Source organism: Fundulus heteroclitus, chromosome 2 (genome assembly GCF_011125445.2).
Source record: "Fundulus heteroclitus isolate FHET01 chromosome 2, MU-UCD_Fhet_4.1, whole genome shotgun sequence".
Classification (NCBI taxonomy): domain Eukaryota; kingdom Metazoa; phylum Chordata; class Actinopteri; order Cyprinodontiformes; family Fundulidae; genus Fundulus; species Fundulus heteroclitus.
In genome coordinates this window covers 20,675,887-20,694,188 of record NC_046362.1, presented here as the reverse complement: position 1 = coordinate 20,694,188, position 18,302 = coordinate 20,675,887, and the positions used below count along the sequence as shown (strand labels likewise).

At 38.8% G+C, this 18,302-nt stretch overlaps 1 protein-coding gene across 1 annotated transcript in view; it reads right to left on the bottom strand.

The window, feature by feature from the left end:
• The window catches only part of sema3e (sema domain, immunoglobulin domain (Ig), short basic domain, secreted, (semaphorin) 3E), a 29,461-nt gene extending 11,372 nt beyond the window's left edge, over positions 1-18,089 (bottom strand). Inside the window, 6 exon segments of the mRNA XM_036150473.1 lie at positions 917-1,033; positions 1,230-1,323; positions 3,624-3,743; positions 4,078-4,137; positions 4,451-4,611; positions 16,987-18,089. Coding sequence (XP_036006366.1) covers positions 917-1,033; positions 1,230-1,323; positions 3,624-3,743; positions 4,078-4,137; positions 4,451-4,611; positions 16,987-17,101 — 667 coding nt within the window. The 5' untranslated portion in view covers positions 17,102-18,089.
• Positions 18,090-18,302: the final 213 nt, after the last annotated feature.

Here is an 18,302-nt window from a genome sequence, read left to right as displayed (position 1 = left end):
TGCATAAATTACATTTGCGCACCTTAGCTGCCAGGGGTGTGACTATATGATATTATTAATTATTCTGATTAAATGTAGAATGACACAAAAGCACTGATTGGCCAAAGGCACAGAAAGGAGGAGAATATTTAAGTAACCAATAAGAGACCAGCATGAAGTCACATGCAAGCCAAAGGTCTAAAAATGTATAAACATCATCAGTCTGACACCCCGCGCCATATAAAAATCAAATTAATCTGAAAATCAAATGTCAGGAGCAGTTTATAAGAGAACAGTGATAATTACTTTTTATTTTGTAAATGTTATGTTTTCCTGCAATTATTATGGGATTGACACCCAAGCGCCTTCTGTTGACAAGTTACCACAGAATGCCACGTGAGATTGTGGAAAAGCTAATTTTTTATACTTTTACAAAATGCTATATTTTTATTCTTTGACTTTTACATCTTGTGTCAAAGTAAAACCAGTTTTGCTAATTTCTCAATGAGCTGAGTAATTTCTCTTTTCCTTAACTGGCAAACTGTATAGGCACATTCTGTGGGAACAGATTTGGACTTTTTAAAACCAATTAGAAACTGCTCATAAAAAGTCTGACTGCGACTGACCTTAGAATCTCTGAATACTAAATATCGTCAATTCCACAGGAAACCCAAGATATATTTTTTACATGCCAAAATGTACACACATATAGATAGATAGATAGACAGACAGATAGATAGATAGATAGATAGATAGATAGATAGATAGATAGATAGATAGATAGATAGATAGATAGATAGATAGATAGATAGATAGATAGATAGATAGATAGATAGATAGATAGATAGATAGATAGATAGATAGATAGATAGATAGATAGATAGATAGATAGATAGATAGACGGACCGACAGACAGATCTTTTTTAAGTCAACCAACCATTGAGCTGCTGCCTATCATTTCTTTCGGTTCGTGTGAAGGTTTGATTGTTGAGTCGACACAAGGCACCATCATTCTCCCAGTAGTCAGTGTACAGGCCAATATAGAGCTCTCCTCCTGATAACACAGAAAAAAAGATATATATATTTTTTTTAAGAAAGTGAAAGTACTGATAGAATATTAACCACAAGGTGGCAGTATTTACTATTAAAAGATGCAATAGTTCTACTAGAAATTCAACTGAAATGAATACATTGTGCTTTAGGCTCCACTGATGGTAAAATTATAAGTAAAATAATTAGTTATGTCTTACTGCAGAGTGTGGACATGCAGGAGCTGTTTGGGTCATATGGACACCGTCCCTTCCCGCTCACAACACTTTCCTCTTCAAAAGCAAACATTGTTTCCTGAGTCAAAAACATAAACACAATATGAACTTAATAATTACCATATAAATTCTCATGAACATAGATATCATAGCTGCACTCTGAGCAGCAGACCCTGCAATATAACTGAGACTAATCCCCGAAGAGGACGGGGGCAATAAGTCAATGAAAATAATTGAAGGGAGAATCATAACGTGATGGATGGAGAAGAAGGAAAGTAGATGAGAAATGTAGTGATGGATGACCGAATGAACGACTGCCAGTAAGAAAAAAGTGTATGTCCAGCTTTGCTTTGCCCTTTTATTATTGTGGAATCCTCACTCCCACTCATCTGCAGTGCAGGCAATGGAAGGGCACACACACAAATGAGCTCCATGTAGAACCGCAACTCATACTGTGGGCCACCATGAAAATCTTAAGTAGTTACTAGCATTCAGATTGTGTAATATCACATTCTGTCTTGATTTATGAATGGCCACAGAAACCAACTGTGGTGTGCCTATATGGGCGCCAACACAAGTAAGATTCTGAAACTCATCCATCATCGAAGCTGATCTCTCAAATGTAAATCTAAATTGGCAGAAAAATATAACTGTGTTTTGTGTCTAGACAATTTTAAAAGGAAGAACATTTTATTTCATTACAATGTGTGATAAATATATTATTCATCTGGGAGCGATGTTATCAATAGCAGTATACTATGTTGTAATTTATGGTGATGTAAATTTGATTCATTGCCACATCTAAGACTCGTAGAGAGGAGTTTTCTATGCCTCCATTAATCAGACACGTTGATGTGGTTATCCTGAGCAATGAGCAATTGTGAGCTGAAGGATGGCTAAGCATTATTTCTGTCAAAAGCTGCGGCTGGCCTAGTTGACCTCTCGTATAAAAGTTAGTGTGCAGGCTGGAAAGGCTTTTACCTTTCATCTCTCTAAAAAGCCTCACACATACCAAAACTGCCCCGTGTTTCACATGTGGAAACTATGTGCCATACTGTGTACATAAATGCTAGTGCCGATGTATGCAGCCTGTTTTGGCTGTACACCACTATTCATGAAAGACAAGAAAGTTCTATTCAGATGCCGAAATAAACATGCATTAATCATTTCTAGCCAGGAACCTCCTTGAGAGAGCAGGGGTGTAGGGGGTGATAATCTTGTTCACATGAACAGTAGGGATGCCAGCTTTTAAAAAAAATAAATATAAATATGAAAAAGGGATCTGCCCCAAATGCCTGTCTCTCTCTTTATAAATCGAAATATCTTCTTTGCTAGCTCTGCATCCTCTCCATCTCCATCTCACATCACCCATTGGTGCAAGGCACATGGATCAATCTAGGGCAGCACTGTAAGCACAGTGTTTAATAACTCAGCAGTCTGAGATGTGCTAAGAGTCATAAAAGCTTGTGACTAAAAGATGATCTCAAAACACTGCATCTATGGTTTCAGCCACATAATTTAAACTGTTTGCTGCATTATCAATGGAAACTTGAATATTGTCTTTGCATTACTGCTTGGCTAACTGCGTCAGAAACAAGCACAAAAAAACAGATATTGAAAAGGAAGATTCAGATTCCTTGAAGTTAGGCTCAAGACAAAAGCTGCTGTCCCACTGTTTGAATTGAATGATCAACTGACCTACTGGAAATTTAATTTCATTGCTCTATATGTGCCCCAAGTTGTCGAATAATTCAATTAATCCATCCATCTATCTGTCTATTACCTTCTTATCTTTGCTTAATTGCAGAGATTTGGTGTGTATCTTCAGCTGGGTTTAGACGAGAAACGTGGTACAACCTGGACTTGTCAGAAGTCCATTTATGGGAAATAATTTTTGCCTGAATTATTCAGAAAGTGCACTTTGCTAAAAGTTTTGGTTTCAAGCAGCCAGCAGCCCAAGTTAAATGAAACATTTGAATAGCATGGAGGACATTTAAGAATTTTATTTTTGAATCATTGCTCAAATATCCATAGCAGAGATCCAATGTGTTTGAGTTGGATTTTTTGATATTTCTAATTAGCACAATTAATGCAGCTACAGTGTTATGATAACATCACAGAGCCTCACTTCTAAAAATCCAAACAGTGTTTTTCAGGCCTAAAGAAAAATCAACAGACAAAACAATCTGCTCCGTTTCCGGTCTGTTTACAAAGTTATCTTTGGTTGCTATCCTTAACCTATTCCAAGCTATTCCTTAGTTGTCAGTCACATTAGATAAAAGCATCTGTAAAATGAAAGTTATGTAGATGCTGGTCAATAAAATGTATTTGGAAATGTTTTGACTCTAAATCAAACTTTCTATCCATTTCATCACTTACCTTCCCTTTGTGTCCCACTTTGACCATGGCACAGACGGGATTAAAGGCCCCTGTTCCACAGACCAGCAAATGAGTCTGGTTGTATTGTTGCAAAACTTTAATGTAGTTTGCACATTCAGGCTGTTGAGATAGAGACATGAAACATTGAGTAAACACTGTGGTGTGGATTGTGCAAGATAATAACGTTTATAGAAAAAGCCATATATAATTTGTCAGTACTATCAATAATTAAGCTTGAACATAGGTCATGGGGCTCAGACATAAACTCAAGCTGTCAATACACAGCAGATATTTTTTATCATGATTCCCGGCTGTAAATGTATAGGCTAAGGTAGGTTAATATATTTTATTAACTTAAAATTTGTCTTTACTAGTCCTGATGGCTAGACCTTGCTGTTTTGCAAGTCCTAAATGAAAACACATTTAGCTATAATATGTTTTACACAGTTCTTACCTTTTCCCTCCCCTTCATCATACACTCCTCTATCTGAAATTCAGTACTCCCCCAGTTGATCTGAAAGAAAAGCAGTTTCCACATATTCCCAATTGCTGAATAGTAGACAAAGTATGTAATGTTATAAGTATATACCTATGTCTAGGTCTATAAGTATACCTAGACATATAACCATTGTTTTTCTGGGTGTTTTATAAGCATTAGATATCACTGGCAACACTAATCCCTCAAAATGGAAAGTCATGCATAGCAAAAATATTCGTATTTATTAGAAACCTTATCATTTTCGCTCTCACACAAGTATGTTCATTGTCGGTTGATCACCTAAACTATTAAAATCTAACAAGCAGAAGGGGGCTGAAGCCCAGCCTACCTGTCTATGGTGGGCGTTAACCCTATCCAGGTTAAGGGAGAACAAAGCATTCTTGGCACCAACATAAAGCCTTTGGTGGCTCTCGTCCAGCAGCATGGTCTGGGGCTGAAGAGGCACTCCACGTCCCTGGAAGATCCAGGTCCTGTTCATCTGCCAAAGTTCTGCATGGACATTCATACAGAGTTATCATGTTACTTTTTTACATTGCATATGAGGGCGAATGTGCAGCATAGATGCTACTCAAATTTGCTTATAAAGATGCTGTTTTGTTGAAATGTTATAGAACATTGAAAGCATGAAACAAGCAACTCTAAAGCCTCATCAACATAAAACAGATAGAGTCACAGATTGCAAATATATATGTGGGACAGGATAAATCCTGGATATGTGAGTCATTTAAAATGCAGCGTTATCTTGGCTGCACCTTATATGAAGATTCAGACATACTTTTTTGTTAAATTTTAAAGTGCAAGAGGTGTGGTAAAATACATAGAGGTTTGAACTAATCAGAGGTAGAGAACAGTTGGTTTGTTAATAGAGAGTCGGTAAGAAGCATCCGTCCCCCTTTCCCCTGCATGCACAACAGATGCAAATGCCGCAGGAGATGTATAGGCATGACTGGCATAATTCAGTTTTTGGAAAGAATAAGTAAAAAGCTAACTTTTAAGTAAACTGTATTCTAAATGTTTATGTGTTGCCTGGCAGATATAGAGCAGTATGGTACAGGTGAAAAACACTCCAGTTTTGTGAAAGCAGCCAAAGAGCTTAAAGATCTGCACAGTCAGCAAAGTCTATGTGAAACATCTCTTTAGACTGAGATGGTTCAACTTTGTAATTTTTATTAACGTCTAACAAATACCACATTTTAAATTTGTGTCCTTATTTATTAGCAAAGAACCATTGGTTTGCTTGTGTTTACATGCACATATTAAAATTTCATAACATTCCACTTGCAACTACTTGTATATATTTACGTTTTAAGGTATGAACTGGCTTCTTTTGCAACTTTAAACCACAATTTAAGATGAATCTTAATTATATAAATGTTAATTTTAAGTACATGCGCATTCATTTCATTGATAAAAAAGTATTTAATACCCATGTCAAAAAAATCATTTTCTGATATTACTATTGTGAACTATTTTGGAAAATTCCTTTTATTTAAATACTGATTCAATTCAATTAACTTTAAATGGCATCAATTCCCAACATATGTAATCTAAAGGCACTTTAATTATATTTATATTGTTATTATATTATGTATTAATTTCTTAATAGATTGAAATTATACTAAATTGAACAAACAAATTAATGAATATTTTAGTAAAGAGCTAAATGACACATCTGTCATTGCAGCACTACACCCTTTTTAAAAAAGGTATGGAAGTTTTCTGTCCATATTAATGAAGCCCTTTACATTTTAAGTATGAATCGCTATTCTTTCTTGGGACAATGATTTCAGCTACATCAGATCTGTGCTGGTATGTCACTCTACAAATATGCTTGTCGGCCAAATGGGAGCAACAACAGATGTCCTTTCAGCAACTCCAACAACCAACTGGGTGATTCAGAGTAGGACGATACGTTTACAAAAAGGGGCAAAACATATTTTCATATGATCAATATATTTTAACGGCAAACAGACAGACGGACGTTTGCTCATGGTACCCAGCTATACGTGTTTTAACTAAGTGTGACACTATCATTCCTCCATACAATCATTTTCTTTGAGAGTTGCACAAATGTCTCCTATTTCTGGATTCAGCTATGCTTTCATCACTAAATGTTAAAGCACGCTAAGTTCAAAGCAAACCTTAAAAGCATCAATAAATTCTGAAGGATGATAACCAGGCTGTTTCCATGGCTCTGTCAGAAAAGCAGGACGTCGTTCTGGGAAGATGTTGTATATTTGATTTACTTCGGTCTTTTTAACTGCGAGGAAGCCCTTTTTATCAGACAGGAAACTGAACCAGTCTCTTTTCCAGTCATTAGTTTAGATCTACTGCCACTCCCACTTTCAAATGGAAGCAGTTGCCCATTGGAGACATGTCATTAAAAATAAACACACATACTCATCAGAAAAACAACAGATCAAGTAGACATTTTAATGCATTCCTGCCACAACCGTACACCTACCATTTTTTTTTTATGACTGGATTTGGTAAAGTGGTGTCCTTATACCTTCTTTCTTTAAGCTTCTAAAAGGTTGTGGGTGAAGGATATAAAGTAAGCCTTAAACCACCAGAGGTGTGCCCTTCCTCTGAGTTGAACTGCCCTAGAAGATTTTCATTTCCACATGAAGAGGGTGGACTCGGTTTCCTCATAAAAAATGGGGATCTGGTGTGTGTTAGAAGTTCCTGTGAGACCTCAGGCATATTAAAGCACATAGGCCAGGTTAGGTGCAGTTGGTTCAATTTGGGCTCCTTTCATGAACCCGGGGGATTCATGTAATGTTTCTGAAATAAATTTTAAAGCAAATATTAAGCTTTCAGCTATACATATGTGAATATATGGCGAAAGAAAGACTAATCTACTCCTTTCAAAAAAATGAGGTCGGTGGCCTGCCATGCAGGGTTGAAAGGGATAATTGCGTCATTTGTTTTTTTTGGATCTGTATATTTTTAGTGATACTTGATCTGTGGTATAGAAGGAGAAAATGTTTATTCTAATTCTCCACAGCAACTGCACTTCACTCGGTGGAGACGTTTATTTGTATAGAACGTGATTAGGTATCCACAGAGGAGGAGGTGATGGTGTATATTTTGTTGCTAATAAGATTTCTAAGTTGGAGACTAGCGACTGTTTGTTTGAGTTGCATTAGGTCTTGGGTGGTTAGGAGGTATAGACAGAGGGGATGTGGCAGTTGTGTTTTGCCATTGCTCAGACATGCTTCCTGTAATTATCGAACACACACACACACACACACACACACACACACACACACACACACACACACACACACACACACACACACACACACACACACACACAGAACAGTCCTTTGTCTCTCTCACACACAGATGTCTCTATTTTGAACTTGTATCAAGGACACTTCTCTTAACTTTGGCTCTCAAACAATCCCCTCCTTGTTCATGGAAATTTAAATTTGCTTACTTTAATTCAAATGATGGACTTGGATAACTATTTAAAGTGGTGAAGTAAACAGAACAGGAGTCATATCTGTTTGTTTTTGTTTTTTGCATCTGCATGTCGGTGGTGGCTGATTTGTGTTGATACTTTTATATTGCCAGAGAAAGATAGAAACAAAAAAAAGAAAAGGTTTTGCCTTCTGCAAGAAAGTGAAAATGTGCTGCTTATAATAATTACAGGTAATGAATTTTACTAAAGTGCAATAGGTAGATCTCTTGATTACACAGTCAGACTCACAGATGGTTCAGAGCGGTATTTCAATTTTTTCTGCTCTGTTATTATGCCGGGCAGTCACTGATCACAGTGAATAAAAAATGGAGGGGATTTCCAGCTTTTCTTATTCCTTTGTCTATTTCCTGTCATTTGTACCATCTGCTGCTAGCAAAGGCTCCTGTGCCATGAGCTAAAGGGCCTACAAGAGGAGGATGGCATTTTCCCCCGTCAGCCACTGATCCAGTGAGACACATGGCCTCACTCTTATACCATTTCAAAAGGAAATTACAGAGAAAGAGACTGCCTCAAGACAGATACTTTCAGCAGCTGTCTGCAGAGCACTGACAGACGCTGGAGTAGATTTAGCAAATTAGTATTAAAATAAACATTCTGATATCCTCTTTACCCATGTGCTTTGCTGCAATGTATTATATGTGCACAGGCATTGGTTCTCCAGCAACATCTCAAAGTAGACAAAACACACAACAACCCACAGAAACCACCGTACTACCTTTATGATTATCATTCCACAGACTGCTTCAAAACACATTAAGGTTGCTATTTTAATTCCACCTTTTGGGAGTGGTTAGTATTTAATTGATGCCAGAAATAAAATTTGGAGTAGGTGTCCCTAGGATTTCCAGCTAAATGTGCTTTCAAATATGGTTACCTATTGACTGTGTTGACTCATGCAGGACCACAAAGATATTGAGTAGGGTGATGAAGTGTTTGAAGGGGCAAACATGGTTAAAACAGATGTCTGATTGCAACAGTTAAGTTTATGAGGGTGTAGCTGGTGAACTGGGAGTGTTTTGCCTAATTGTTTTATGGCCTTTTGTTTCTGCATTCTCTTGGGTAAAGGGGATATGATGTCACGTTGCAAAATAAAAGGCATATGGAGGATCATAGAAACGGAAAAGTAATTTTTTCTGTATAATAGTGCAACACATGTTAAAAATCTAATATTTCAAGTATGCACAAACAAGGGTTGTGCTTTGAAAAAGCTCTCAAACTTACATAGCGTGCCTCATTTTCAGTCATAATTTTATAATGTAGGAGTATCACACAGGGAGTGTTGGCCTTGTGGTTGGAGCAGCGCGCTTGCACACAGAGAAGGATGCAAGTACCCGGTTCAATCCCCAACGCCGGCACTCTGGGTCCCTGAGCAAGACCCTTAACCCCTGATTGCTCCCCGGGCGCCGCACATGGCAGCCCTCTGCTCCCCAAGGGTGATGGGTTAAAAGCAGAGAACAAATTTTGTTGTATGTTTCAATGTATGTTTCAATGACAATAAAGATGATATTACTATTACTATTACACTGATACAGCCATTAAAGAGGACATGTGCAAAATCAACTTTTTAGCCCTTCAATACATTTTGTGGTGTCCTTGGACTCTCTAGGAGAACAGAAAAGTTTAATGTATGTCTGTCCAGGAGCTGCGTAGAGATCTTTTTTTTTTTTCCTTTTGGTGGGGGGGTATCATATTTTTCAAGCTTTCCAGTCTTCTGTTTTCTCTTAAATTGTTTGAACAATAACATCAAAGTATGTGGGGCGAAACTTCTAAACAACACCATGGACTTCCAGCTTACCAGTCTCGCAAATCTGCCATTTGTATTTCTCTGAGCGATTTCTCTGGTCCAAGCTGAATGATGGCAAAGCTACAGGCGGGTAAGTCATTGGTTGTTCATTACACCGGCCCCAGGCCAGCATACTACAAAAATTGGCAAACAGGGAGGACGTGGAGGGGGGTGTGGTGTGAAGTGCCTCCTTTAGATGTAAAGAGACAGCACCAAAATGAGTTGCTCTCAGACGCACCTCAAAACAGGGGTAAAAATGGGGAAGCCTAGGGGTAAATGAATGAGGAATTCAGACCAAAGCATTGCAGTTCCACTTTGTATACACCACAACTGAACAATTTCAGTGTGAAAAGAAGAAGAACTGGCTTTATGTTTACTGTCTATTTCAGCTATATATTCAATATACAAAATCAAAAAAATGATTTATACCACCGGTAGATTTAGGTTGACATAAACATTTTAATTTTATTGACATTTTTCCTCTGAAAGGAAGTAGTGTGAATGTTTAGCAGTGGCCAAGCCAGTTTCGCTTAAAATCTGATTGTCATGGATTAGGTTTTTGTTTGTTTATTTTGGACTTTTCTTGGATCAGCCTGTCACCTCTCAGCCACCAGCCACTATCCTGTCAGCTCTGCCCCAGTCAATTAGCCCACATCAACTCCACCTGCTGCCAGTAATTAGATTCAACTCTGGTCACCTGTTCACCAGCCCACATATACCCGCCTCAGCAATCTCATCCCTGCCAGAACATCACCTCTATTCTCTTCTCGTGTCGGCTCGCACAGTTTGATGTGCCCTTCCTCTACCAGATCCTGTGTGCTCAGCTGGACTCTTCAGTTAAAGTTGACTGTGTCTGCGTGCTAACCTGACCCTAGCCAGATAGATATCGCTCCACCTAGCTCCGCCTAGCTTAACTCACATCCACCTGGGACATCTCCCATAGAGAGTGATTTCTCCTACCAATTGTATTGTCCAGCCAATCAGGACGCAGGGCTGGAGTTTCATAGATGTGACACAATGGAGAAGCAACCGTGAAAAAAATCAATGGCGGCTCGCATCGAGGAAGCAAGCGTTAACATTGATGCTGCTATTTCTTCCGTGTTGTCCAATCTACCTAATATTGTTTCATTAAAAGAACATCAGAGAACGCCTCTGAAGGCTTTTGTTGGTGGAAATGATGTTTTCGCCCTTCTCCCGACCGGATTTGGTAAGTTTTGTTTTCCGGGGTGCGCCCGTGGCGGAGCGGTTTGTGCGAACCATATTAGGAGGCCTTTAGTCCTCGACGCGGTTGGCCCAGGATCAACTCCGTCCCGTGGCACTTTGCCGCCTGTCTTCCCCCTCTTCCTGTCAGCTCACTGTTATTTTTTTTTTTTTTCTCTCATCAGCGTCACGGGTTAGCTTCGGTGTGAGTGGTTGAAATAGCACGTCGATAAAGATGACAGACAAGTGGCTTATCCAATCATATGCAAGGATTTTTGATAAAGCCCAGCCTTCTGAAACCCCATTCCTATGGATCTGTTCCAGATGGATGAGTGGAGCTAGGCGGAGCGAAATACATCTGGCTAGGGTCAGGTTATCTGCGTGCTGCAGTTCTGCATGTTTCTCCTTGAGTTCCCGCCGCTCGCTCTGCCTTTTCTGGTGGTTCCCCAGTCCACATCGCCTTTCCTGCTCTGTCACTACCTGCATCCTCTGGTCTCCCACTCATCCCTGCCTGCCTGCACCTTCTGCCAAGATTCATCTTCCCAGTCTGGTTCTGTTTGTCTGCCTCACCCGCCACTGCTCATCTTCACAATAAACGTTTGATTGTATAAGAAACGTTTGATTGCTGAAATGTCAAAGACTCTTCCATTTGTTCTTGAGAAAAGTATACATAGTTTTTTACACAATTTCTGTAATAAAATATAACAATTTATATTTTTCAAAATTGTTACTCCTTTTCTCATTATTTTATGTCTACTTAGTTTAATAAAAACTATTTTACATTTAAATATGCCAGGGGTATGCTCTGCATTTAAACTGTAGAATAATGGGACCCTACAGTGGCTATTTAGTCCTATAATAATACATTTTCAAGTGTTGGTGGATTTAATTTTTGGCTCAATGTCATATTGCAGGGTCCAGTTCAGCTTTAGCTTAAATTTTTTACAGATGGTCTTCTATTTTCCATAAGTGTGCTCTGAAACAGTAGGAATCCCAATAGATCCTAAGGTGGAGAGTTGGCCAGGTCCTGCTATAACAAACCATAACCCTTCCACCTCCATGCTTTACTTTCTGTATGATGTTGTTTGGTTTACGGCAAACAGTCCCTTGATTCTGGCCTTACAATTCAGTTTTACACTCGTCTCTGCAAAGAGCCTTACTCAAGCTGTATCCAGGTGGATCTGTGGCAAACTCCAGTCCAGTCCACCATTGCCTGTTGAGTTTTACTTAACGAGCGATGGTGTTTGTCCATATCATTGCATGCTTCCTATGAAAGTTAATCATTTGCAGTTTTCCTTCTGATTATATTAGTACGCCCTTTCCATGTAATGCAACTATCTGTAATTTTTACCCATTTTAAGGGGCAACAAATTTGAAGACAATGTAGATATAAGGTTCACTGTTTGCCATCCATTCATCCATCCAACAACTCCTGGCAGATGCTCATTTATTTTTCCTTATGCTCTCGAAAAGGAGGATAATTCAACGTTCTTTCAACACCACCCCCCACCCCACAAGAAAAACCCCCACAAATAAATAAAACTTTTTAGAAATACGTAACTCCTTTTCCTTCTCCCTACACAGAGAAAAAGGTCAGGAAACATATTACACATTCACCAGCTGCCTTGCAGCTCTGGACATCTCATTAACGAACTGTGGAGCACACACATAACACAGGGGGGAGAAGGTGATGCCGAGGTGTACCAGTACACACACAAAACGAGTAAGACAGAAAGATGAGCTGGGAAGATAGGGGAGGAGGTAAAAAAAATATTTTCTTTCCTTTATCCAGCTCAAAAATTGGTATTCATCTAAATATCATCTGCCATCCATTTCCACTTGTGTGGTTTAAATGTCAGCACATACACTTTGTTTTGGCCATAATCCAGTATGATACAACTTAAACATAGGCCTCTTCACATGAATGAAAGAAAGTTAATGGGACTCCTCAACTGCCACATTAGAAAAAAATGAGTAATAGAAATCCCCACCCTCATTTTGTTTCAAGCAAACTGGTTTTCCCAAATTACCTACAGTTCCATGGTCGTAAAAAATATATAGGGACAGCTTTTTCTTCTCAGGAGAGGGAGGTCTAAAATTACAGTTCAAAGGGAGACTTCATACATCCATAATTGCCACCTGAGTAATCCCTGTGTTTATGTACCTTAGAGTCTTTTTGTCTAACTCAGTTTTACCAAAAGTGCTGAGAACAAGAAACTCTCAATTACTGCTGTAGCATTTTTTTTTCTACCATCATATTTAGACTATTTCTTGTATCTGTGGAATCTTTTTATATTGTTTTAGAAGGACATGTATTAGTTACAAAGACAAATGTGTTCAGTTCATATAATAGTAGATTCAGCCTCAAACAATTGAACTCGCATTCTAAAACTCCCAAGATGTAAATGTAAGTCTAAACAGATACATAAACACAAATGCATCTAGATATTATATAACTGTATATTCATTAGTGTTGACCCTGTCAGTCGTTTAACATCACAGGCTGATTTACGGACCAGATGCCTGATAGAGAAATAATATTTATATTACCTAATGTCTATAACTGTCGATACCACATAGATACAGATTCTTCAATGACTCATGCTTCAGTCTTATTCTTATTTTATTGTTGTGTAAACTATGACTTATTTTACTTACTTTATTATTATTGTGTCTTTGTTTGTGTTATTTCTCAGTCCAGGAACAAACACAATTTTGTAGCAATGCTGAAACAGCAGACAATGAGAAATAAACATCCTATCTTATGTAAAACCATGGAGAAAAACTGTCCTTGGCAGACAGCGCAGGGAGAAAATGTTTTTAAAGTGATGACCTTTATTTAAAAACGCAGTCATAAAACAGTTAACTGTGATGAAATTCCAACATATGAACTGAGGTTTCTGAATTTCAGAATTTTTTTTTTTCCTCTGGGATTTATTTTTGTTGTTAAAGTATCACTATTATGTATAAAGAACAATTTCTCAACATTCAAAAAAACCTTTTTGGCCAAATAAATAAACAACCTACTTAAATGGGTCTGGGTCTATTCACCCCTTTGCCGGTTCTTCCTCCCCACTACACATTGCCACTTTGTCCCTAGCTATGCGTATTTTGTACCAGTAAACAAACAATTTCAAAGCTATGCACTTAACCCATTGCATATCAGGTTAGTTTTCTTTAGTTGTCCGACATCATAGTGAATTATGAAGAAAGAAATTCAGGCAAACAAAACTAATAAGCTGCAAAATGGTGAAGTGGCAATATGACCAGAAATCTAAGTAAATGCGCAGCAAACTATCTATATTAAACTATAAATATCTTTTTATTTAAAGTCTAACTCTTTGCAATTATCAAAAGTGCTGTATCACATTTAGTACCTTTAGCTAAGTATAATGACAGGACTGTGGAGGCAGCAAATTAAATCCAAGCCTGAACACCGACCTGCAGCCTGCTGACACTCAGACACATGCTTAGCTGTGCAACAGCTTCATTAGGAGCAAAATTGATGGCTGTTCTAAAACCAGACCTCATTTTGCTCCTGTCGCCTGGTGATGTCAAATAAGCTGCCAAAAGACCTGAATGATGCAAATTCAAATCATATGAAGCTGTGTCCAAAGGCACGAAAATAATACAAAGCAAACTGTGTCTCTTTATCTCTGCTGGACTGTGAACGAATCTCCCTGCAGGCGCATTTCAAAGTACAATAACCCATTATTTAAGACGTCTGATTGGCTAAATGTCCTAGCAGTTGAGCTGTATTAAAATCTTTAGGCATGTGTTTAAAGTCTTTGGATGTTGTGCAGCCCAAGCTTAGGGTTAATTATTTCTGAAGACGGCGTGGTTTCAGAGTTTGTAACTCAATACTCTGTGTGATTAAGGTAACAGCCCTGAGTTAACTGGGAGTCTAAGAAAATAAAATGGTGGCCGGGATTAAGGTGTTTTAAAATGCACATAAAATAATATTGACTGGTCCAGCTGTCTGCACAGAACACGGGAAATAGATGGGAAAAAAATGCTGCTACATGTGCAAAGTGGGGATCACATCAAAAACTGACAAAGCTGCATAGTGAGGTCATTTTAAAACTATGAGCAGGCTTACCTCATACTTTATTGACCTCACTATTGATCCCAGTCTATAGCTGGCCCTCCTGACAAGAAGCAGGTTAAAAATATTTCAGCAGTGACAAAATTAGCAGTACTCTCACTCATAGATTAGATTCTTTCCCACATTGCTTTTGGCACCAGATGTTGGTAATAGTCTCACAAGCCTGTGGACGAATGCATAGAACCACATCCCTCTACATGTGGAATGAACTGCATCCAAGTCCGATGTGTGCAAAGAATTCACATGATTCCGTCTGAGCCGGTGTCTGTCTGTGTGTGTGTGTGTGTGTGTGTGTGTGTGTGTGTGTGTGTGTGTGTGTGTGTGTGTGTGTGTGTGTGTGTGTGTGTGTGTGTGTGTGTGTATATATGAGTTTGTTTGAATCGACGGGTGTGTACCAACATAACTGGTGGAGCCCATAAGGCATGTATTAGGACTTAGATGCTTATCATTCCATAATGATAGGATTCAACTGCTGGCTTTTTCCCTGGTACGCTGTGCTAGCCAGGACATGTATCAGAGAGGCATGACACAGGCTGGGCAGGAATGTCAATCATCCTGGCAGCTTTGCCCTTAGGTAGGTTAAGAAATGCATGATATATGAATGTCACAACCACACCTGATATTTATGTGGCAACACTGACTAAGCTTGAGAACAGGGTATCTCATTAGCTTTGTTGATTTGTGAACTGTGAATTTGAGAAGAATAAAAAAGTTTCTATTTTAATATTTGGGTTGCAATACATTTTGAACATGTAATGTAACATAGTACATGGTCAAAATGACTCCCCACTGATGGACAAGACTTGTCAGCTCTCATAAAATTCTTCATGTGCATATGTATGAGATACAGACGATCCAAATTCCACACCTATTTCCAACCATGACTAACAGGCTTATGTGGAATTATTGCCTCCTGTTGCTATAGAGATCAAAGGAAACCGAAGGAAAATATAGTGTTTACTCAAGAGTTCTCATCTACAAAGATAAAAAAAACTCATTATTGTCAAAGAGATACACAGCAATCAGTCTGCATACCAACACATGCACATCTAAATCACCCACTCCCATACACAAATAAACACACTCAAGCACATAGACACTTGCCTCCTACTTTCAGACATGTTCCAATGTTAAAAAAAAAAAAAAAAACTGCCAGAATTGCATGTGAGAAACCACGTTATGCATTGTCACCCACCACAGCTGAGAGACCAAAACAAACAAGAAGAAGGCTCCTAAGGACTCAGTTGTGGGTCGAAAAGGCAGAAGTCATCCACATATATATATATATATATATATATATATATATATATATATATATATATATATATATATATATATATGTATGTATGTGTGTGTGTGTTGTGTGCGCACATATTTATGTATTTAATTTTGAATGTTCCAAAACAACCAAGTGAAAAATACTTCTTTAATTTTGCACTGTGTAAATATATGCCTGTGCAAATTCTCAGTTATCTGGGTTATCTTAACAACAAACCATTTGCTTGGTTTTTCTGAACCAGCATTTGTTTCTGAAAATGCTGGTGAAATGCTGGTAAAGCCTGTTTGCAATAGCAATATGATTAGATACCAACTTTAGAGACCATGCATAAACCATGCACTGATGTGCAGCAACATTAGGTCGCAAATGATAAATAAATAGATGTATTTTCCCCAAACTGTTTGTGCTAACCCTGTCTGAAGGGCACCCTAGGTGGAGAGCCATGTCACCCAGGGGAAAGTTTTCTACTGAGTTATCAGAACTAGAAAACACCAATGTTCAACAAAATTTTCTCTTATTGATTTCACTGCTCAACACAGGTGGCTCACCGAATCTACATTAAGTTGCCATGATAATAGAAACCAATTCTGGGGTGCAACTATGAGAAGCAATTTATTTTTTCCCCCCAAGTACCTGTTTCACCCCTGATTGAAGGGCAACATGGGCGCACACTGCCCATATCAAACCTTATCTTAAGAATTCCAACCCAAAAATAATTCAATATTTTGTGTAGTTAGAAGTAACTTTCTTTATCAAAAGGTTATTATAAAAATTGAATACAGAATTTGTCAGTGATACAGGTATTTTAAAAGGATGCTCTGTTGCACCCGCCCCATTATCAGTTTGTATTTTTAGAGGACTGCAATAAAAATCATCCTTGATTTCAAATGAGGAATTCTCTTATTCTCAATTTCTCAGTGTCATAAATACTGCATTTTTATCACACATTTACCTGGGGCATTAAGATGAATTAAGAAAAACATGAACACACAAATTATGTGTATTTTTACCTTTGTGGGAGAGCCGTATCCGCGGGTATATGCTGTGTGCAGTGTTAGCCATTCCCAGCAGAATAAGACATAGCAGCATCAGTGATAGATTTAAAGACTGTATCCATCCTGCCATGATCTCTAAGATAAATATTCTCTAGTCATTAGGTAAAAAAAAGCTTTAAGGCCACTCAGCATGAGCAGCAAAGTCTGAAAAATGTTGAAACTCCACTGAAATGTATATATATTTCCACTAACACAGGAGATAGTCCTCACTATTCCAGGGGAATTTACTTTGAGCTAGCAGAGCATTTTCCCAGAATGAACACAATGACGATCAGCTATACATGCAGCCTCTTTGCAATGACTGCTTTCCCCTATAGCAGTCTGCTGAAAGCTGCATCCACCCACTACCTTTGGTGAAAAGGATAGTGCTTTGGCTGCTATCCTTGTTTGGTCTTAGCAACCAGAGAGAAGAGAAGTCCAGTTGCTACATTCACGCCGCAGTGCTCACTGCTCTCTGTCCATATGTCAGTCCGTCTGTTTTTGTTAGCTGTCAGCAAGTGCAGCGTTTGCTCCACTGTTTCTGATCTGATGAGGAAGAAGAAAAGTGAGGAAATCACAAGCCAGCCTTTGGATCCATTAAAGGTGTTCGAGCTGCTAATTTGTAAAATTCCAGTCTTCAGAGTCAGAGCTGCTGTTCTGTGTCTTCAGTGTGTGATCCTCTTCTCAGGTCCGCTGGGGCCAGTCATTCTCTGGACAAGAGCCCAGCAAAAGACAGAGTGGTAGAGGGGAGGAGTAGGGAGCCTCGTGCCTGGCGTGCAGTCTCTCAGCAAAGTGAAGCTTGAGCTCGTAACTCTGTTGACGCTCAAATAATCGGGGAGGATCAAACCTCTGTCAGTCAGGTGAGATGGTTTCTACCACATCTACTGATCTGAGGCAACCTGCCACAGTGTGGTGTGAGTGGGGAAAAGCCTGCGGGAGTAAAGTAACTGATAACGTGGGGAATTTATATCAGTCGGAAGGGCTAGAATATTCCTTCGTCTTCCTCGAGACTGTCTTGAGATCCCCTTCTCCCTCTAGGGCAGCTGTGTGCTGAGAGTTCCTCTCTCATTCTGAGAGACTTTTCCCTCCTCCAAGAAACGCTGCCTCCCATTTCAGTCGACAGACCACCCCCTGCTTTTCCTCCACTGCTGTCTTTCGTCACTACCTTTTCTTCCTATGCCAAGTCTGACTGGTGCTTCTTTCACTTTCAATTATTCCTCTTTGTACTTGTCTGAATGTGGCCGGTTATTACCGCTGTTTCCACGGATTCAAAGTTTTTATCTACCTGCTCA